The sequence below is a fragment of the Punica granatum genome, chromosome 3 (genome assembly GCF_007655135.1).
Source record: "Punica granatum isolate Tunisia-2019 chromosome 3, ASM765513v2, whole genome shotgun sequence".
Taxonomy (NCBI): Eukaryota; Viridiplantae; Streptophyta; class Magnoliopsida; order Myrtales; family Lythraceae; genus Punica; species Punica granatum.
Window position 1 is genome coordinate 37,132,404 of NC_045129.1, and position 22,675 is coordinate 37,155,078.

Consider the following 22,675-nt stretch of genomic DNA (forward strand, 5'->3'; position numbering starts at 1 on the left):
TCTCTCGGCCAACGCTTAAATAACTTTTCAAGTGAAGGGCATGGAAGGTAAATAATTTCTGTTGGGATAAGTTTTTCAAACAGAATCTGAAATGTCACGGGATTCTGTTTTAATGTATACCTTAAATTTCGGTATCGTTGTTGAACTTGTTTAATCAGAAACGTGTTTTATCAGAAAAAGATCGCGGCGGTCGGACTTCATAATTTTCATTTCATTATTGTTTACAATGAATCATCATTTTTCATCTTATGAATACCGATCCCGTTTACGGATTTACATATAAAGAGGGCCAAATGACGACGGGAATTGCAAGGCATAATTAACGTGGCACTATGAATAATTGCAACTGTTGGTTCGACAAAATAGAATGAACAAAATATATTTTATGTGTTTTGACACTCTTCTGTTTTACTCAGCAGCTTGGGTATAAACTGTGTACATATCGGTCTTTTAACATAAGTTACATGGACCTCAGAACCAGCTACTTCATAAGAGGCTTTGCTGACAAAATTAAGCAAGAATCGATTGACGGACTCCTTCGGAGTATTATACTGGTTCCCCCAACGGGCATTCCATTGCTGCTGCAAACATACGCGACCAGAAAGCTCGGATTACCTGATTATATAAAAAAAAATCCAATGAGTAATATGAAGACATGGGTATTGAATCCAGAGGTGAAAAATTATGAAATGGAAAGAAGAGACGAAGACTGCAGAGAGAAAGCGGGAATTCATGAATCGTGCTATTTACCTCAATTACCCTACAGGTCACAAACCACATATAGTGTCCCAGACTCTGGCTAAAATATAAATTCCGAATCAGAAAGTTCAAGGACCCGGTGGAAACCTATCGGTTTCACGCCTGGTCTGAATGAATTCCCCTCGATGTACCTATAAGCGTATGTCATCAAATTATAAGTTGCAAATCACGAATTAAAGAGTTACAGAAACCGACAATATTCAGCCATAAATGCCGAGAAAGGACCCACATTTCTTTCAAGAAAGGGTGCTTGTAGAAAGCATCAGGAATCCTTCCAGAAAACTGATTGTGATCCAAGTACCTGAGGTGCAGCACACAAAATCGCGATATTAACAACAGAAACAGAATACACTTCAAATGCATCTATTCGTCAATCTAACATAAAAACAAAAAATTCAAAAAAGACTCACAGAAATGTCAATTTGGGAATACGAGCGAGCTCAGCAGGTATTGCTCCAGACATTTTGTTGTGTGATAGGTACCTGAAACAGACAATCAGTATCAAACGTCATGGATAATTATGTCAAAACAGAAACAGGCATGTAATCCAGAAATGTCAGTAATGTACATAAAGATAGTTAACAAATAAACAAAGGTTTTTGGAAAAGAAACTCACAGAATTTCCAAGTTGGTCATATTGGCAAGTTGCGAGGGGATTCCTCCAGTCAAGTAATTATTGTTCAGGTAACTGCATATTTAATTTCAGAGGTAATATTATTCCCTGTGAGCATTTACTTTATAATAAACTTCAAATGGGCAGGACTTCTCCCGCACAAGTGACTCACAAGTTCCTTAGAGCTGGAAAGCAGCCTTCATTCCGTGTCAGCTCCCTCAGAGTACCAACTAAGTGGTTGTTGCCTACATCCCTACAAGAAAACCCAATAATGATTAGGACCATAATCAAGGTAATCCAAGATGTTGTCAGTTGATCAGAAAATTACAGATGCTGAAGATTTGGCAGGAAGCACAGTCCCGGTGGTATCCTCCCAGTCAAACGATTTTCTTGTAGATAAAGATAGCGAAGTTCTGGAAGATTAGCAAGTTCCGCAGGAATTTCACCTTTAAAGTTATTGAAGCTCAGATATCTGCAGAATTTTTAGCACACGATCCATTAGAGTACTCGACTGATACGCAAAAAGGATCGGCGAAAAATAAAGGTAAAGATTTATTTGAACATTGGTCATTCTGTTTAATCAATTAAAGCAAAGAGAGAGAATGATAATCAACTTACAGATGCGTAAGACTCTTCAGCTCACCAATCTCTGGAGGAATGACATCTTGTAGCTTATTCCATCTCAAGTTACTGGTAACACAGCAGACTTTCCATCAAACAATAATTTCAAGGTAATGAAAAGCAAATAACCTTCCAAAGGGGAACTATCATTATACTCAGTAGAATCCCATATTCTAAAAGAGTTGGCGAGAGTTCTCAACCAAATATATTTATCCCAGGTATATCAAAGATATCTACTATAGAGAATTTAGAACGGAGGAATATATGTGAAGGAGGCAAGAGGCATACAGTATCTTAAGACGCTTCAATCGTCCAATCTGAGGAGGAATTGGCCCAGTCAACTTGTTATTATGGAGATCCCTGCATAAACGACGTCAGTTGGTAGAACTTAAGAAAAATCGTGGAAACAACCTTCATTCAGCTGTTGGACTTAAGAAATGGGTTTAAGTAACTGAAGGTAAGTATGACTCAAATCTATCACTTTTTGGCCTAATAAAGCTGAATAGGGGAACCTCCCTTCATTTACACTATGCAATAGAAGCCAAACCTTTCTGGCCTCACTTCAGCTTTATTTGCTTTTCACGAAGCCAGAGGTCTTTGAGATAGTATAATTACATTGTATTTCTAGTTTTTCACAGGCAATCAAAAAATTGCATAATCTACTTAGCCGGAGGGCTCAGGGTGTCACATTACGGCAAGAAGAATAAGCTATAGAATTAACGTTGAGCATCAGGATGAAGACTTACAGCCTTGTCAGATCTAATAAATTAGTAACAGCAGTGGGAAAAGGCCCAACTATCGAGACAGCATAAACCTCCCTGCCCAAAAAAAAAAAAGAGGATTCAGAATCTACATAAGTAAAACAAACACGTAAACCTATCTCTATGAGCGTCTAGATGTTCTGGCGAGTGGCAACATTTAAATTTGATATCATGTCAATGCTCACACCGATAATTAGCTCCCATTTTGGGATCAAATTTCATTGAAACAACTATGATGGAAACTATCTCAGATCAAGTTTCTACATTTACTGGCAAAGAACAAAGCAAACTTAGCAACGTGAGCTGAAATTGGAGAAGGAACCGCAACAGGTAGAGAGGGCAAATGATGGATTACAATTCAGTCACGACCCGATAATCTCCTTGCGTGGAGCAAGTAACACCAGACCAAGGGGGCAGATCACCCTCTCCGCACGGGTCGTCCCCGACCCACGAGTAAACCACCCTCCATCCAAGCGACGCCTTGATCTCATTCAACGCCTTAACTGCATCCAACAGAATTTTCCCAGTAAATTCACTACAAAGATTTGATGGGCATTAGCTGAATAAACCACATTTCCCCAGCTGATAAAGTCCAAACGACATAATCGAAAAAGCATACATCTTTCGATTTACTATGACTCCTGCTTTCAATGTTCCAACCAATGAGTTGAATCAAGAATGGCCGGTCCTGGGAACGAGCCCAAGCACAGGCAAAAATCTGAACTTGGAAACAGAACAGAGAACCCAACTAGAGACGGAATCGAGCTACTAGCGGGAGGCCATTACCGTCGCGCTTGAGGGTCTTGCCGAGAGCGACATCCGGGAAGAGTAGGGGGAGGATGATGAGGATCAGCCAGAGCGAGAGCGGCAACCGCCCCATCACTGAAGATAGCTCGAAGCTGCTTAGATCTCACCAGCAGATGAAGAAGAAAAAGTTCAATTGGATCGAACGCTGAACGAAAGCTATCAAAGAGATCTCCCCTCTTCTCTTCTTCTTCTTCAGAGTGTAATGATGATTGGGAATCAGCGGGACGTTTGTCGCTCTGTCTCACTCCCTCTCGCACTCTAATGAGATTCAACAAGCGCGTCGTCCGTCCCAGCCGGCGCGTTGATGTATCCTTTTTTTGGAAACTTCATTTTGCCCCCTGAAATTTTTAAATTTTGTATTTAGTCCCTGAGGTTGATATCACTACGGAATACAACCGGCAGTTTCGATTTCCATTGCACTTTATACCGTAATAAGTTCGATGGAACGATATATGGGATTTCAACTCATCTTTTAGATGGAAAGATTATCACATTATCATATTCTCCTTTCCATTTATCAGTCGCAGGAGCGGCTTGCTCAATAACAAGATTTGTGTTACAAATTGTTGTACATTAAATTTGGATATTTTCAAGGTTAAGTTACTTCACATTGCGTGAATTTCACTAATTAGTTCCATCCGATGGGTACTCGCGAATAACAAATGCGTTACAATGACTAGTTTCAGTTCCTCCGCTTGCCAGCTGAAAGTAGCTAATTTCAAATCAACGGAACTCGACCAGTTTGCGTAGACCGGGTTTTCCTAACTAAAGGAAAAGTAGACAATTGAATCAATGGAGTTAGTTGGCTTGGCCTCCTGTATATGTTGTTTGGCATTCAATAGTAGCGGTGCAGCTTCATGAGATCACGGGAGTCGTGGCCTGGCCTCTAAAGCCAGCCCGATTTATTAGTTAATATTCATCAATGAAGCTATAAATATATTTCATTCTCATGATAAGAATAAACATTGGCGCCATTGATTATAACACACCTGACGAATAAAATTTTGAATTATTTGACCCAACTACTTTGTTGATCATTCGCCATGGTATTGGTCGAGACGGGCAAATGAGAGATTAGGGCCACCACATGCTTCACGAATAATGCAGCGATCTGCATAACAAAATATATACATCGAACAACCTGTAAACCGCCCGCATGAACGAAAAGCATACTGCATTTAAAGAAGCATGATGAACTTGATCGTAAAAACTATTTTAGAGTGGGTAATAAAGTTGCAAGTCATATTCACTAGTACCGATCCCGTGCTATACGTGAGAAAAGGAGATACATTAATTGCAAAATTGAAAATTCCACAGTGAAAACTCAACTTTCTACCCAAACAAGAGTACTTCTTCCCCACAGAAACCCTAACAAGTTATCATTCCCCATAGCTACATACATCTCTTTATAAAAATTAATGGCACTCATGCGCTTCTCTTGAACCCTACCAATATCTCTCTCGTCTCTTGATGATTGGCCCCCACCTGAAAATCCATCCATTTCCATGCTTGTTTCCATCTCTAGCCAACCAATTAATAAACTAGACATGGCCTCTTTTATTTTATTTATTTTATCTTTTTTTTTTAAAAAAAAAGTTTGGGTTATAGATATAGAAACAAGCATGGAAATAGCATCATAGTTCGACCAGAAAAATACATAGGGCCAAAACCCTAAAACAATGAAACAGACCAAAAGCTTATCTTAAGCTAGCTAATTAGCAATTAAGTTCTTGCTCTTCCCCCCTCCAGCAACAAATGCAAAATGTCTCCATTCGAGAGCGCTGTTTAGCCTCTCAATTTCCTTCCGACACCCAAAAAGTCATCATACTGCTGCCGATGGTTTTGCGAATGCATCCAATCAAAGCCCATATGTAGTATCATGGTGTTTGCCCGTACTACTTACGTATATAATCTCTCCAACTCCAACTAATGAACTTACAGTAAACGAGTGTGTATATATATATATATCTATATATATATATCCAGAAGCAGGAACACATCCATGACGTTTTCTATATAAAGCTATAGGACACTGATCGGGCTAAGCGGAGAAAACACATATGATTCTAAATGTTAGACGATAATGTCGACTCGACTGAATAGTATAGAGATTATATAACTGGTGCCCAGGCATGTGTGCAGGAGAGGAAATGTACATGCAATATTTCTTCTTCAGTTGTGAAGGGGGTTGGGCCCTGAGGGGACGAGTCTCTTCTCGACTCCGTACCTCGGATCGATCTCGTTGTCTGGTGGTGGAGGCGGTGGCAAAGGCAGGAGAGGCCGGTGGCGGTGGATGCTCTGGATGTGGAAGCACAGAGAGCGGGGCTGTTGTTGGACCAAAGAATCGCAAGAACTGTGGGAGTGGCGATAGGGGAGGGCGTGACGGGTGCAGGAAGAGGCAGAGACGAGGAGGAGGAGGACGGCCAAGATCAAGAAGGGCCTTCTTGCAGCGAGGGGCGGCGGGGGAGATGGCCTATTCTTCTTCATGGTGTGTGCTTTGGGTTTTCTCTCAGGGAGGGAAGGTTTGAAAAGATGGGGAGAAAGGGAAAGACATTGGGGAAGATAGTGATAGAAGGTTGGGGAGAGGTTATAAATGCGCAGAGCGAGAGACACATGAATGAATAAAGGTATCAAAGACCCAATGGGCACTTGAGGCATCCCATAATATTAGTCACGTACATAGGTTTGTGTGGGGCATGGAGGACTGCTAGTACGATATATTTATTAAGAGTTCGAAGTTTGAATTATGTCGATAATTAGAATGTCCATCGATTCAGAGATATATTATATTCAGGCCACCCGACTGTGTATTCGTACACAATCATACGTAGAACATTGTATATATCTATATGGGGTGGTGAATAATTTCTTGTTTCGTTCCGATAAAAAGTTATATGAATTAATGATGACGAAATACATTGGGGTTCTTCTCCTGATGATGATGTAGATGACTTTGCCGGGTTCGATATATATCGCTACATATGACTGTCCATATTAGCGAGGCACATCGAGAATTCAAGATTGTTCACCAACCTCGTCTAGTCAGAATCACAATAGAACATATAGTTGGTTGTGAACCTCCATGATATATATATATATATATATATATATATAGCAAGTATGAATTTATTTCATTAATAATGTACTCATAAGGTGAGTTTCTACAAATCACTCTCGGTATTTTTAATGGTGCGTTTGGTTTCAGAGTTAAAATAACTTTTATTTTGATTGTGGAAAAGGACAAATGATTGTATAGCGTGTTGAGTTAAAATTAAAGTTAAAATTTTTGATTTGAGAAATGTGTATTTTTATTGTGTAGTGTATTGAGTTAAAGTTAAAGTTAAAATTTTTGTGATTTTAACTGCGAAACCAAACAGAGTATAATATTCTGTCACTGATTTAATAAATGTTTGAGGTTATGATTGTCTCCATAAATATTAAGGTAGCGTTTGATTTTAAAGTTAAGTAGAGTTGAATTTTAGTTTTAATTGGCTTGTAATGATTGTGTTGTTGAATTATGAAAAAAGTGTGAACAAGTAATACATAGTTAAGAAAAAATAATGATTGTGTTGTTGAATTGTGGAAAAAATAATAAATAATTGAGAGAATTTAGTATTAAAAATTGAATTTAATAGTTAAAAAAATTGAAGAAAAATATAAAAGTAATAATAGTGATTGGAGGTAAATGGAATAGGGTGGAGTAGAGCTAAAAAGTTTTTTTAAGTGTTTGAAAATAATTTTTCGTGAGAAAATCATTTACTTGGAAAGTATTTTCAGGGAAAATAATTTGCTTTCAAGTGTTTGAAATCATATTATGAAAATGAATTCCATCTGTTTGATTAGACCACCGAAAATAAATTCTCAACCTTTAAACCAATATGTGTTAGTTTAAATGATTCGACACTTGTTCTTTTTAAATAAAATTTCGAATTCGAGTTTTGTAAATGGATAAAATTCACGTTGGAAAAACCTTACCTTTTAGTGGGCCGATCCGGTTCGACTGCATTAGTCGGAATCCAATTGGACTTACGAATACCATAGTTCATATCGAAAAATTTTTAATCTTTACAAAAATAATAAAAAATACAATTAACCTTAGAAAGAAAGATATCTTATTAAAAAAATGTTACCTCTGGTGAAAAGTAGGAAAGAGAGAAGAGGAGGCGTGAACTGATGATGAGAGAGATCGTAAGGGTATAGAGAAGAAAGAGGGGAAAATGAATTTCTAAAAAGTTTACTTTCATAGTGTATGATAATTCTAAATTCCCACGTTTAAATTTTTTTAGTGCATTTGTAAAAAATAATTACTAATTGTGTGCTCTTTAACTTGGATTTGGAAGACACCGATTTTTGTAAATTATATTAGGTTCTTTGTGGTATTATACAGACGGAGTCAGTGCTTATACTGATTGTTTAGTTCGTCTGATATGTTCGCGATTAAATATGAAAGTTCAAACATTGCGTAGTGAGGGAGGGCAAGATCATCACTATTGCTGCCTACCATTTTACCTATGCAAAAAAAGAATTCCTAAAATTTTGAGATGAATTCATTTTTCTTAAAATTGTTCTTTGTTTGTACTTGATGGAAAATATTTTCCAATTGACCAAACTTTATTGTGTTTCCAAACACCAGAAATTGCTAAAATCATTTTCCTGAAAAGTGATTTGATTGTAACAAATGGAGTCTAAGTATATAAAACTATTAGAATTGTTGCCTACAATTAGGGCCGGCAATATTTGATACGACGCGATTACACGACGCGATTACACGACGCGGACACGACACGGAGTTAAACGGGTTTGGGTTGGGTATTTTTGATATTCGGGTTAAACGGGTCCAACCCGTTTAGACACGATTAATAAAAGTGTTTTAGCGGGTTGAACCCGTGTAACCCGATTATACACGATTAAACCTGTTTATTTAACCGTATTTAATCGTGTTACTGTAATCGTGTAACCCATTAACCCGTTTATCTAACTGAATATACGAAAATATCCTTAAATTAACCCTAATTTTGAAATTTCGGAGGCAGTAGGCTTGAGCTTCCACCCGGTTTCAACTTTCACACGCCCCCCTTCATCCTTCATCTTCACGAGTCGAAGCTCTCTACTCAGACCAGCTGACCAGACAAAGACGAACCCGCGAGCTGTGACCCTCGGGCCCTCGACTGCGACCTCGACTCGACCTCGCGACCCTCGAGCCCTCGATCCTCGAGCCGTCGACCTCGAGGTCTCTGCTTCTCTCTGTTGACACTACTGTTCTGCTCCAATACTTAGTAAGAGTCCTGTTTCCATCCCGAATCTCCCAATTCATTCATCCGATTTCCCTCCTGCTTCCACGGTTCCACCCGATTTCCTTCGAAATTTGGATCCTTGAGTTGAATTCTTGCAGATCCAGCCTCCACCTGAGTCAAGGACGACTTCGATCGTCTGCTCAGACGAAGCCTCCACCTGAGTCCTTCCGTCGTTCGGTCGACGGAACCCAGATGAAGGAGACCTCACCACGCCACCTCGATCTCGAGTCGACTTCGCAACCTCCCTCTCTGAAGCAGGTTCGATATCACCGTCCTTTGCATTTCTTCTCCAACAATTGATCATCATCAACGCACTCGATCTGTTATGGCAGGCACACATACTTGAAAAATTGTGTGATCGGTTTTTTGTGTAATTTGGCTGTTACTGATTTGAAACATCATAAGATACTTGAAAACAGAGGGATGTTTTGTCAGATGTTGGAGTTGGAGGTTTGAAATGGGATAATGTCCGAACTTGTTTGAGGACGGTTGGATATCAAAAAATGTGCTTGAGTTAACTGAATCAGCAGCAATGCTCTGTATGATATTCTCGCTGGAACTTTTCAGTTCTATCTGAACTGTGTAAGAGTAGGTACTTTAGGTCATAGGATTGAGCTCAATTCAGGAACTAAGGAACACGGCTTCGGTAGGAATCTGAGTGTGGACTTATTTTGAGTATATGCAGGATGGCTTACTATATATAGTCTTGCATATATATAATAGTCATGGCTCTTTCAGCTCTCCTTTTTCACTCGTGAAGCAGTTGGTCCATTTGTCAATGGAAGTTTCTGTCTTTTGAGGTGTTCAAGCTCTTTGCAGTTGTTTGGCTTGGGTTGGATTATGTTATCAAAGTTTCTTATTAGATATAATTTGATGTAATCTGTATCTGATGGATCGTGTTTTTCTCAGTTCTGTAGGAAAACATTATGATATATGGAGACTTGTGTCTTTGATGGAGGATTACAAGTCAGAAATTGAGAACTGGGACTTGTCTTTGATGGAGAAGACTTGTGTTTGGCTTTCAATATAATTTGGATGAATGTTTGAAATTTTGTTGATTGAGAACTGAGACTTGTCTTTGATGGAGAAGATTTGTGTTTGGCTTTCAGTATAATTTGGATGAGTATAATTGAGAACTGGGACTTGTCTTTGATGGATGAGACTTGTGTTTGGCTTTCAGTATAATTTGGATGGTGTTTGAAATTTTGTTGAGCTGCAGTGCAACTGTGCAATGCATGGAGGAAATAAACGGATAAACGGGTCGTATAACGTGTCCGGGTAACCGGATTGAACGGGTAAATGGGTCGTGTAAACGTGTCCGGATAAATGGGTTTATCGGATAAACGGGTCGTGTAAACGTATACGGGTAATCGGGTTTATCGGATAAACGGGTCGTGTAAACGTGTCCGGGTACCGATTATAATCGTGTTGTGTATTCGTGTATCTATTATGACACGTTTCGATAAACAGATTTAAACGTGTCGTGTACGGGTTGACACAAATATAACCGTGTCGTGTACGGGTTTCCAAAACCTGACCCGTTTAATAATCGTGTTGTGTAAGGGTTATGACTTCGATAACACGAACCCGTTTAGACACGACACGTATAAACACGACACGATACGAATTGCCGACCCTACCTACAATACGCTCAGTAAAGCACTTTCTTTTTTCAATTACAAAGGGATTTTCTGAGTCTAATATAACATATTTTTTAACTTACATATTACGTTAGGGGAGGCAATTCGTATCGTGTCGTATTTATACGTGTCGTGTCTAAACGAATTCGTGTAATCGAAGTTATAACCCGTACACGACACGATTAATAAACGGGTCAGGTATGTACACGACACGGTTATATCCATGTCAACCCGTACACGACACGTTTAAACCCGTTTATTGAAACGTGTCATAATAGGTACACGTATACAAGACACAATTATAACCGGTACTTGGACACGTTAACACGACATGTTTATCCGATCAACCCGTTTATTCGAACACGTTTACACGATCCGTTTATCCGGACACGTTTACCCGTACACATTTACACTATCAAAATAAGTAAACTGGAGTTAGTAGTTAAGAACAACGTAATGTTTATAGCCTCCAACAACAATCAGGAAACCAACAAATATAGGAAACACAATATTAGAGGTGCCAGCAGAAATTCCAACACAATATTCATCTTCAATCTTCAACAGAAAGCATAATAGGTGCCTAAGCATACAGAGATAGACAGAACAACTGAACAAGCATCAAAGTCGGGGGAAGGGGAGTGCCTTGCGGTCTGCAGAGCAAGGGATACCCAATGTCGAGGTCGCATGGTCAAGTCAGGGTGGAGGTCGACCTAACGTCGTCTTCGTCTGAGGTCGGACTCGTCGGAGAGAGGGCTCGAGGTCAAGGGCTCAACGGTAGAGGGCTCGAGGGTCGTGGGATGGCAGTCGCGGTCGCGGGGTTGTGGTTGCGGGGCCGAGGTCGCGGGGTCGAGTCGAGGTCGAGGTCGTGCGGTCGAGGTTTCGTCTGGGTACTGTCGACCGGAACGGCGGAAGGATTCAAGTGGAGGCTTGCTCTGAGAGGACAGTCGAGGTCGTCTTCGACTCAAGTGGATGCTGGATCTAGATCGAGTGGAAGCTGGAAGCAAGAAGCCGAAAGATGAAGATTGAAGACTGAAGATGAATCTGGAAATTTTGAATCCGGTGATGGTGAAGACTGAAGATGAATATGATCTTCTGAAGCAGGATTAGGAAGATCGAATTGAAGACTCCTAGTTCTGAACGCCGCGGCTGGCTGAAGCAGTGACTGCAAGTCTGCAACTGGAAGTTTGGAAGAGAAAGACCGAAAGAGGAAATTTCGAAATTAGGTTAGGGTTATTGTAAGGATATTTTGGTAAATTCAGTTAGATAAACGGGTTAACAGGTTACACGATTAAATAACACGATTGAACACGTCTAAATAAACAGGTTTAATCGTGTATAATCGGGTTATACAGATTCAAGCCGTTTAGACACGATTATTAACCGTGTCAACCCGTTTAGACCGATTATCAAAAAACCCCAACCCATACCCGTTTAACTCCGTGTCGTATCCGTGTTGTGTAATCGTGTCGTGTCAAATATTGCCGGCCCTATATTACGTGATATGATCATGTAATTTCTAATATGCACTGCATTTTTTAAAAATTATGAGGGGAAAGTTTTCAGATATAATGATTTTGTTTTTAAAAGAAAGGATACAATGCACATAAAATTATTATTATTATTATTATTATTATGGGATAAAAATGACCCGAGGAACATCTTTTTGGGTGTGTATATGCCTTGTAACTTGGGGGGAAAGTTTGGGCTTTTGCAGCCAAAGTTGAAAAGTGGCCCATTTCTAGTGCAATTACATAGGCCCCAAAGGCAATGCATTAAAGACTGTAAGAATTTGTATATGAATGAAGATGCATGAGTAGTGGATGCACTGATTTCATTTTCATCTTCACGTCATTTTCCCTCAACTGATGGATAACCATTTGTTACCAATGACGAATTTTTTCGTCTTCAATTTCAAATTGAAATGATTGGATTTGCACAAGTAGAAATCATAAATTTCAACACAATAAAATGATATAATGAATCTTTTTTTTTAGATAGTGAATTGCCTTTTTCCTTACATTTTATCCTATTCATTGGTCCTTATCATTAATACCGGAAAATTAGTTTCTTTCAGTTTGTACCAATGAGGATTTGAACGAGTTGCACATACACCCTAGTACATGTTCCTCGGCGTTGAGGACATCCCTGGAGAGCAAGGGATTTCGTGACATTTATGATTGGTTGTCTTGTGTTTCTAATAAGTTGTTTAATAGTTGGCATGTTGAATCGTATACATAACATATGGACCGATTTAGATCGATCATAACCGGAATCATTTGTTCATATAAGGATTGTAGCTTTGCTGTGAGCTGTCGTATCCACATATGGGTAAATTCGACATGTTCTTATGCTACTGGACCTTTATATGATCATGTTATTGCATGGAACATCTAACTTCCAAACATCGTCGTTAAATAAGTCTTATTGTAACCCGCCCTTTCAGAGTAATGTTCGTTGAAATATCTTGTCCCACGAGAAAAAATTAAGAAAGAAACCACAAACTTATATGAGATTTGTATCCAACAACCTATGAGTTTAAAATTTGGGGTTGCATATGGCTCAAGTTTGTGTGGCTCAAGTGAGAATTTTATAAGATATCAGAGCGGGTTACGTTTTCGCGAGCATGTGTGGGCTCACACCACGCTAGATTCGGTTTCGAGGTTGCCAAGAGTGCGCTTCATATTAATTAGACTCGAAAGTGACTTATTCTAGTTATGAGGTAACTAAAGGTGCACCTCTAGTGAGGCTCGAGTGTGGAGCTCGAGGCTAATTTTGTATTTGTCCTCCTAGCCCGAGCACGGAAAAAGATGCTGGGCTCATGGTTAGTTGTGGAGGACAGGTATTTAAGGACACGTGGTACATGCTGGATCACACGCTATCACACGAAGGCAGGTATTGAAATATCTTGTCATATATGGAAAAATTGATAAAGAAACCACAGGCTTATATAACGCTTGGATCCAACAACTTATTGGCTTAAATTTTTGAGTTGCAGATGAGTTCAAGTCCGTATAGGTCCAAATGAGAATTTTACAATGCCGGTGTTCTACACGTCACAAATAGAGATTCTAGCAAGGTCAAAACTAATGTACGACATCTGTAACATTTTGCCATCTCGTCGAGTAAATTAAAGCAAACCATTTAAGCTTAATGCGTGTTTGTTTGGACTTAAAATTAAGTGTTGAAATTTTAAGTAATTAATGGAATAAGTGCTTAATAGAATAAGTCAATCTTGTTTGGTTAATGGTGAATTTTTGACTTATTTCACTGAGTTGGGGTAGATTTTAATTTATTACATCGGTATCCTTAAACTTTTTTTGCTTTTTGCAAATCAATCCACCATTGCTCCCTACACCCCAAGAGAGAGAGGGGAGGGGCGACTAGTGGCCCCTCTCTTCACTATTGTTGATTCCCAGCAATGGTGGCCCCGTCGCCGGCCACAACCCTTCTAGTGAGGTCCCTTGGGTCTAGCGACCTCGCCGGAGGGGTAATGACCGGCGATGGGGCTAGCACCGCAGGGAATTTTTCATGATCTCCTCTCCCTCCTGTCTTGAGAAAGAGCAAGAAGGAGATTTGGGCTGCGGTGGCTCGTTGTGGGCCACTGCAGCCCATTCAATGTCGTCGGCATCATCAGTGGTCGTGTGATGATGTCGCCTAAGCTACAGTGGCCTGTGACGAGCCATCGCAACCCAAATCTCCTCCCTTCTCTCTTGAGAGAAAGAGAAGTTGGGAAAAATTTATGGCGGCGATGACCTCATCGTTGGCCGCACCCCTCAGCTAAGGTCACGGGACCGAGAATCAACGGCGGCATAGGGGGCAACTCTTTGCCTCTCTTCTCTATCTCTTCTCTCTCTCTCTCTCTCTCTCGGCTATGGGGAGGAAAGGTGGATTGGTTTGCAAAAATAAAAAGTTTGAGGGCACCGGTACAATAAATGAGAAAATGGTCATAGCCGAGCGAATTAGTTAAAAAGTGCTCAATGATTTAATAGGTTTTGGATTACTTACTCATTAATTAAGTTAATTTTCATATTGTGTTACCGAACAAATTTAACTCAATTAAGTGTTGAATGATTAAATTCAATACTTAATTTAAATTATCAAAGACAACCTTAGTCGAAGAGGATCGAAACTTCGATGACTTCTATGAATAATTGTCCACTTAACGACCGGGCCGAACCGGTGCGAAGGTAAATTGGTTAATATGGTGAAAGTATACATATAAAATTCTTATGATAATATATGCCTTGGGAACGAAAAAGAATATTCCTAATGTAATATATAATACACAATTTCCATCATCACATCTTCTCTTTATATCCACAACCGCCGGTCAACCACCACCACCTCATCCGTCGTAGCCGGCCGCTTGCCCACCATGGATCTTCTTCCACATCTCCTCCTCCTTCTCCTCACTTTGCTTTCCCTCATCGATCCATCTTCTCAATCTTCCCAAGTATCCATCTCCGTATCCCCCACCGTCCTCTCCAAGTCCGGCGACACGGTCCGGATCCAATGGACCGGCGTTGACTCTCCCTCCGACCTCGACTGGCTCGGGATCTACTCCCCACCGGACTCCCCGGATGACCTCTTCATCGGCTACGTCTTCCTCTCGACCGACCCGGCTCACCTGACCTCCGGGTCTGGCTCCGTCTCCCTCCCCCTCCCCAACCTCCGGGCCAACTACACCTTCCGGATCTTCCGATGGTCCAAGTCCGAGATCGACCCGACCCGGCTCGACCACGACCACAACCCGCTGCCGGGAACCCGCCACCAGCTCGCGACCTCGGATGCTGTCGGCTTCTCGACGGGCCGCCGGCCGGAGCAGGTCCACCTGGCGTTCACGGACCGGGAGGACGAGATGAGGGTCATGTTCATGACGGGGGACAAGGAGGAGAGGCTCGTGAGGTACGGGGAGAGCGAGGGGGAGCTTGGGTCCTCGGCGGCGGCTTTGGTGGAGAGGTACGAGAGGGAGGACATGTGCGATGAGCCTGCGAACGAGACCGCCGGGTGGAGGGACCCCGGGTGGATTCACAGCGCAGTCATGAAGGATTTGAAGAAGGGCTTGAGGTACTATTATCAGGTAAATCAATATTTCATGCCCAGCTCTTCCTTCTTGTTTTCCAGCCGATTGCTCTAACGTGAGATTCGAAGTCTCGGGTTAAGGAAATTTGTTTGGCAATTACCTTAAAAAGTTTCATTCTTGATTGTTGGCACTCTTCAGATGTTAGTGCATTTGCTGTTATATAGGGATTACTTTGATGAGCCTGAAGATTGAATTTTTAGTTTGTATTTGTCTATATACCGTTTGTGAATGATAGATCAATCGTCGTTTTCTTCTTTGAGGCTAGCGAATATATGGGTCCTGGAGTTGTTGGTTTAAAGGGGAAAGATTCAGTCCTCGATATAATGTCACTTGCTGATGAATGTTCCTCTCTGAGGAAAAGTTCACTCTTGTTCAGGAAGTTGATATTTGAAATTGAAAAGGAGGGGAGGGCGGGGCGTGATCCTTCCATTTCTAAAGCTTTCTTACAATATTGGTTATATTCATCACAAATAGCAACTTATCTCGAGTTCCTGGCATTTCGGGTGGTAGGTTGGTAGCGATTCTGGGGGTTGGAGTCCAATGTACAGCTTTGTATCACGGGACACACACTCTGATGAGGCATATGCTTTCCTCTTCGGGGACATGGGAACTGCAACTCCCTACACGACTTTCTACAGAACCCAAGACGAGAGCATATCAACTATGAAATGGATCCTCCGAGACCTTGAAGCGCTAGGGCCCAGCAAGCCCAGCTTTGTGTCCCACATTGGAGACATCAGCTATGCGAGGGGCTACTTGTGGCTTTGGGACCACTTCTTCACCCAGATAGAGCCTGTTGCTGCCCGTGTGCCTTACCATGTCTGCATCGGGAACCATGAGTACGACTGGCCCGCGCAGCCTTGGAAGCCTGATTGGGCAAAGACGATTTACGGGAAGGACGGAGGAGGTGAGTGTGGGGTACCCTACAGTCTAAGGTTCAAAATGCCCGGCAACTCTTCCGAGCCAACAGGGACAAGGGCCCCGGCAACCCGTAACCTCTACTACTCATTTGATGTGGGGCCAGTCCACTTTGTCTACATGTCAACGGAGACAAATTTCCTCCCTGGGAGCGCCCAGTACGACTTCTTGAGGAATGATCTGGAATCGGTTGACAGGGAGAAGACCCCGTTCGTGGTGGTTCAGGGGCATAGACCAATGTACACGACGAGCTATGAGGCCCGAGATGCTCCAATAAGGGCACAAATGCTTGAGCACATCGAGCCTTTATTTGTGGAGAATGGGGTGACCCTTGCTCTGTGGGGCCATGTTCATCGATATGAAAGATTCTGCCCATTGAGGAACTTTACATGCAGGACGACCGAAGGATACCCGATTCACATTGTGATCGGGATGGCAGGTCAGGACTGGCAACCTGTCTGGCAGCCGAGATCGGACCATCTGAAAGACCCAATCTATCCACAGCCGGCAAGATCTTTGTACCGAGGTGGGGAGTTTGGGTACACAAGATTAGTTGCTACGAGGGAGAAGCTGACCCTTTCTTATGTGGGGAATCATGACGGCGAAGTGCATGATAAGGTGGAGATTCTGGCATCAGGGCTGGTAGTGAGCAGCGGTATTGATGATGCTGAGGGGATGAAGAATGGCGGGGTGGTCGAGTCATCCTTTTCATGGTTTATGAAGGTAGCCAGTGTGCTGATTCTCGGGGCTTTTATTGGGTACATTCTCGGTTACGTCTCGCATGCCCAGAGGGAGGGTGCAATGAAATGGAGGTGGTCCCCCTTGAAGAATGAAGATGTGTGAGAGTCCCAGAATTCTTTGAAACTGTTGCTGTCTGGGTTTCATTGAAGAAGAAAGACTTGTGACTTCCACTTAAGTCAGAACACAAACTACGATATAATCTGATGTCGAGATATTATGTTCTTAGGCAGCTGGCAATGATCCGGATGGTCCCTTAAGAGTTTGTGCAACGACCGGAAGTTCAGAGAACTTGGTGAAGAATGACTTGTTGGGACAGGACAGTCTCTTGTAAATATGTCCCTTAAGAAGTTTAAACAATAGTGTGTTAATTAGTTCGGCCTTGTGAATGGTACCCGTCAAATCTTCTCGACGGCTATGGACTAATAGCTTCAAAATAAAAGAACATATGTTGCCTGTACTGTTAAGTCAATCAACATAGTATTTGACACCTTCTTGTTCAGTTGAACTGGCTATATTTCAGAACAAGCAATTGTTTCTCGTATATTAAGATATTTTTTCTTCCTTAAGTTAGTTCTAATTTGTTTGTTGCCCTTAATGGATATTGCATCTTCATACTTCATATACCATAAAAAAATCTTCATACTAAAAGAATCGAAGTGTTCTCACAGATTCATTATCGTTAATTTTTTTCAGTTTTTCGTATCGGGACCGTCGATTTAAACACGTGAGAGAGAAAATCGCCATTATTGTTAATTTTTTTTCAGTTTTCCGTAACCAGACTGTCGATTCAAGCAAGTGAGAGAGAAAGCTGCCAAGCTGGAATGTTATTGCAGGAAAATTGATCATCAGTTTATTCATTGGATGAGATTACAAAAATGGAAGCAATGGCCCTAGACACGAGCAATTACAAGATTATGAGTAAGAAGCCAAGCGCAAGCAGAGACGACAAGTGAAGAAGACAGCTCCATTCTGCCATTTTATTTGCCGACGAGGCGACGAGCGCGTTGATTGGCTCCCTTCACGCGAGAATTGAGCTCATCCACATCGTCATTGAGATGATCAAGGGATTTATTTTGCCTGCAGAACAAGTATGCTTTAGAATCCTTGCGGAACTTTTAGCATGAAACATGATTTTCTTGGTGCAAAACCAGAAAGAGGGTAAGGAACGTTCAATCCTATAACGTTCAAGTAATCATATCAACTATTTGATGAACGCCAAGAAGTCGACAGATAAAAGAACATGCCGTGTTAGTTTTCAATCCAATCGAACAAGCAAAAGACTTCGTTATTAGCCCAAAGTAGTTTTCTGGAAAATGCGAAACAAAGCGGGAACCTAGTCAAAATGTTGTTTCGAACTTCAGCTACAAATGCAGAAAATTTGGTGAGTTCATTTGCAAATACAGCGGAATTCGGATTTGATAAGAACAGAAGGAGTGACCTTTCGAGTTCAGATCCCATGTCGACAGCCATGTTCTTCAGGTCCCCTAGTATATTGCTCAGATCCGATAAAGCATCGTCTTGTTTTGCTTTCTCCATCTGCCCCGCAGAAAAACTCGAATTAGTAGTGCTTTTCCAAACTGAATAAATGTGTCTGGGGAACGGATCGATGAGTTCAGCCACTCATTCTCGGGCATTGACTTCGGCTAGAAGTAAAACTTTTTCTTCCCTTGATGGGATAGGAACTTTCAATCCTTCGATTGTCGTTACGAGTACAAGAGATTTTATAGGAGCACAAACCTCGACTTTCTGCATAGCGGTGGTCTGATCCTGAGAATGCTTGGAAGCTGCCTGCCCTTTGGGAAGAGAAGCCAGGCCCAATTTCTCTCGCTGATGCTTATCGGCTTTCTTCGACGAAGTATCTGCAACGCATATGAGAAAAAAGACCGATAAGGGAATCCATTTCACCGGAAACTGCATTCTGATCATCTGCATAGTCCCAAGAAAGTCGCAGTCGAAAAAGTGTAAACAGAATCACGGCATTGAAAGGTAAAACCTATGGTCACTTCAGGCCCTGTGATTTCTTTTCCCTTCTTCGGCTTCCATGTCTTCGAGAACATGCCCCCGAGATTGCCAAGAATCTTCTCGCCCTGATATTAGCAGCAGCAGAACCCGATATGACGAAAAGCTTCAGTATTGGAGCGAAAAGCTAGCACGAGAAGCAAATATTTTCTAGCTATTCTTTGGCAGGCAAACAACTAAAAGCATTACCCGGCTCAAATCCTTTTCGGTATCAGCAACCATATTATGGGTCCTATTGATCTGCTCTCCCTGCACGTGCAGCATATCAAGCGTCCTCGTGGCGTCGTCTCTGATATCCTCGGCAATCCTCAGACAGTTGTTCACGGTACTCGTGGTTTCCTCGGACTTGTAGACGGCATAATTCTCCAGCTCCTGCGTGGTTTGATTCTCGAGCCCGCCCGAGTCCCTGAAGTCATTCTTGTACCTGTCTTTAGCTGCAGCAGAGTTGTAAGGCGATGAAGAAGCTGACGACGACAAGCCTCCTCCCCTGTGTCCGTTATCGAGGTCGTTCGGTACGACGAGGTTTGGTTCCGAAGCAGCTCTTTTTGCAGGCTGAGTATTAGAATCCGAAGAGGGCTTGTTGAAGCCCTTCATAAACCCGAACATCTTGAAGATGGACTCCCAACAATGCTCTTGTCAACTGCACAAAGTTTCGCCTCCTCAAAATCGATGCAAGCAGAGCGGACTGACCAACAAACCCAAAAAAAAAAAAAACGCCACAATCATTTGCTCTAGACAATCACTGTAAATGGAAATGCATTCAAATTAAACATCTATAGCAGCGGCCGGCAGCACAAGCTCATGCCTGTTTTTCCGATGAGCACCAGAAACAGAGCAAGAAATCAAGTACTGCCATGCTCTGTTTTCTGAGAAACACACCAGAAACAGAGCAAGAAACCAAGAACTGCGTGTGACCTTAATATTCCTGAGGAAATCTTCAGAAACAGGAAGCTTCAGAGGGAGGAAGAGAGCTCCAAACACAAACCAAGAAACCGTTTATAGGTCTGTCCGGGGAGGAAGAGGAGAGATTTCGTAACGGGCGAAAGTGAAGGAAGAAATATTTACCAAAAGGGGAAAAAAAAAAAGGATGAAGAAATGGGGGCCGTTCGAGAGGATGGGAAATAGCAAATCGTCAACCAGCGGAGGGATCTCCGGAGACGCCATCTTCCATGGCAGCTGCTGGCACGGTCTATTTTGAGGATGGACTCTTCCGTGCTCCCGGTGCAGGGGAACATTCTGGGCTTCGAATTGGGCTTGGTTGTGTTTGGGCCTAAGTGACGAGGCCCCACATCCGAATAATCTTATGTTATTTTTTTTATAACTTTATTAAAAAATTATTGAGTCGATCCTTCTTTTATCGCGAATAATATTATTCCATGTCGATATCTACAAATTATTGAAAAAGTATATGAAAACGTGATATTGAGGGTCGTCCTATACAATTTGTAAACAACATTTTCACATCTTTCACTTTTATTATTTACCGTATCTATCCGTATTACAAATGAGAAAAGAATAGAACTCGCCGTAAAATTCTCTTAATTAATTTGCCCATATCAAAATAACATGATTAATTAGTAAATTTGTTAGATTAGGATATCGTTAAGGATAAATTAGCAAATTCATATACTTTTTAACCACTAATCTATATATAATATATAATAGCGAAACGAAAAAATATATTAAATGAGGTTGTGCCATGTGTCATCTCAAGATTAATTAGACTGTGTCATGTGTCAAGCTTTTAACTCTTTATTGCATTGCTTCACCTATAAGGAAGAAGATAGTCAAATATGATTAAAAGGAAGTAAGAATATATATAATAAGAGATGGTCAATGTATACGTGACGGTTAATCCTTGCACGATAATACTTACGTGGCAGCTTATAGCACGAACGGAAGTTTCATCAGAGTAGTTTGAATTACTTAGTATATAGATACATATATAAAGAGATGTAGATTAGTTAAAGGTTCTTTAACTATACTGTGTTAACTGAAGCTCTAGTAGCATCAAGAAATATATCGGGCATAGAATGGCAATATGTTATGCTTATTACTTTTAAAAATACTTTATTGCTAATACAACGAAGAGTTTAAATTTATGTAAAGTACTTATTTACGTAAAATATTTTTTCATACTTAAAAAAAAATTATTACTTATTTATGTAAAACTTTTTTTTCATACTCATGCAAATCGAATCTAAGGGGACCAAGGTTAGATTTGTCCAAGCTTCTTGCAACAGGTCAATATTAACCCCTATGACTTTTGATATATATATTTCAGTTTTGTCAGTTTAAATTTATATTGCAATATAAACTAATTAACTTAATTTTGATTAAAATAATTTTATTAATTTGATTTTGTTAATATTATCAATAAAAATATATAAATGATTCTTTTTTGAGTTAATAAAGTACTTATTTATGTAAATAAAGTACTTAATTTTGATTAAAAGTAATTTTATTCATTTCATCCAATCGTCAAAAACTAATAAATATTTTTAAAGGTATGATTATATAATAAAATATGTTTTTTTTAATGAATGATAATTCCGCGCAACACGCAGGTGGGATAGCTAATTAAATATTATTTCCACAATTTTATCTTTTGCTTACTTCCCCGTCTCTCTATCTCCTCATATTATATTATAATGTATAAAAGCTATGGCTAACATTGTGGAGGTTCCACACAATCGAAAATAAGAATTATCAGCTCCTCATCTAAATGGCATTTTTCACTTTTGGTGAACCCTCAACTCTTGATTCAAATGAAATTTTCATTTTTATTACATGAATTATACCTCATTTTTCTTATTGTTCATTCGATGTATAATCGTTCAAGAGTCCAGGTTATTTGTATAATATCAAAGAAATTTAAAGTTTTTTTTGAGAAATGATAATTTTTTTTAAATATACGAAGAGTTTTTAAGTTATTTAATCATGTATGTAATGAAATCTTTTAAAAGTATTCTTTTTCGGAAGATTTTAAATATATGTTTTTCGGTTTGGACTATGGCATCCGAAAACCCAATTAGGTTCCGACTAATCCAGTCGAGCCAAATCGGCCCACTAAAGGGTAAAACTCTCCAAATATAGATTTTTTTCATTTACAATACTCGAATTCGAGACATTACTCAAAGCAAACAAGCGCCGAACAGTTTGAATCAACTCACATTGATTTTTAATAATCTTTGAAACACATATTGTTTATCATTTTCGATTCACTTTTATTCGGTCATCACCATTTTCATTCTCCCCATGCACACAAATATTAATAACTCTTTCTCATTGACGCACATCTGAGTGAAGGTATTTTTTTCACATTGAACATTTTTCAATAATGTGTTCTTAAGCTCCTAATCTTGTGGAGCAAAAAAAAAAAACTCCTACTCTCCCTTTACCCTTTCCCGATCTCGCGA

At 40.5% G+C, this 22,675-nt stretch overlaps 4 protein-coding genes across 7 annotated transcripts; 1 reads left to right on the forward strand and 3 right to left on the reverse strand.

The window, feature by feature from the left end:
• Positions 1 to 316: 316 nt before the first annotated feature.
• Positions 317 to 3,828, reverse strand: LOC116199895 (probable leucine-rich repeat receptor-like protein kinase At1g35710). Its single transcript, XM_031530477.1, has 12 exons — positions 3,541 to 3,828; positions 3,110 to 3,257; positions 2,740 to 2,811; positions 2,282 to 2,353; positions 1,991 to 2,062; positions 1,701 to 1,844; positions 1,545 to 1,625; positions 1,376 to 1,447; positions 1,170 to 1,241; positions 989 to 1,060; positions 751 to 890; positions 317 to 615 (listed from the first exon to the last, which is right to left on the reverse strand). The coding sequence occupies exons 1-11, from the start codon at positions 3,632 to 3,634 to the stop codon at positions 800 to 802; spliced, it is 990 nt and encodes a 329-aa protein (XP_031386337.1). The 5' UTR covers positions 3,635 to 3,828; the 3' UTR covers positions 317 to 615; positions 751 to 799.
• Positions 3,829 to 5,733: 1,905 nt separating this feature from the next.
• Positions 5,734 to 6,048, reverse strand: LOC116200604 (CLAVATA3/ESR (CLE)-related protein 10-like). Its single transcript, XM_031531437.1, has one exon. It carries the CDS (start codon positions 6,046 to 6,048, stop codon positions 5,734 to 5,736), a length of 315 nt encoding a protein of 104 aa, XP_031387297.1.
• An 8,717-nt stretch (positions 6,049 to 14,765) lies between these two features.
• LOC116200019 (probable inactive purple acid phosphatase 2) lies at positions 14,766 to 17,778 on the forward strand. The gene is made up of 2 exons (XM_031530672.1): positions 14,766 to 15,575; positions 16,089 to 17,778. Exons 1-2 carry the CDS (start codon positions 14,871 to 14,873, stop codon positions 17,337 to 17,339), a joined length of 1,956 nt encoding a protein of 651 aa, XP_031386532.1. The 5' UTR covers positions 14,766 to 14,870; the 3' UTR covers positions 17,340 to 17,778.
• Positions 17,779 to 18,033: 255 nt separating this feature from the next.
• LOC116198894 (putative SNAP25 homologous protein SNAP30) lies at positions 18,034 to 20,459 on the reverse strand. 4 transcript variants are annotated; one of them, XM_031529162.1, is made up of 6 exons: positions 20,322 to 20,459; positions 19,446 to 19,896; positions 19,231 to 19,324; positions 18,975 to 19,096; positions 18,676 to 18,773; positions 18,034 to 18,314 (listed from the first exon to the last, which is right to left on the reverse strand). In XM_031529162.1, exons 2-6 carry the CDS (start codon positions 19,860 to 19,862, stop codon positions 18,215 to 18,217), a joined length of 831 nt encoding a protein of 276 aa, XP_031385022.1. In that variant the 5' UTR covers positions 19,863 to 19,896; positions 20,322 to 20,459; the 3' UTR covers positions 18,034 to 18,214. The 4 variants fall into 4 exon arrangements, with proteins under 4 accessions (XP_031385022.1, XP_031385019.1, XP_031385020.1 ...); XM_031529159.1 differs by having other exon boundaries at positions 20,172 to 20,407; XM_031529160.1 differs by having other exon boundaries at positions 19,446 to 19,941; positions 20,172 to 20,407.
• Positions 20,460 to 22,675: the final 2,216 nt, after the last annotated feature.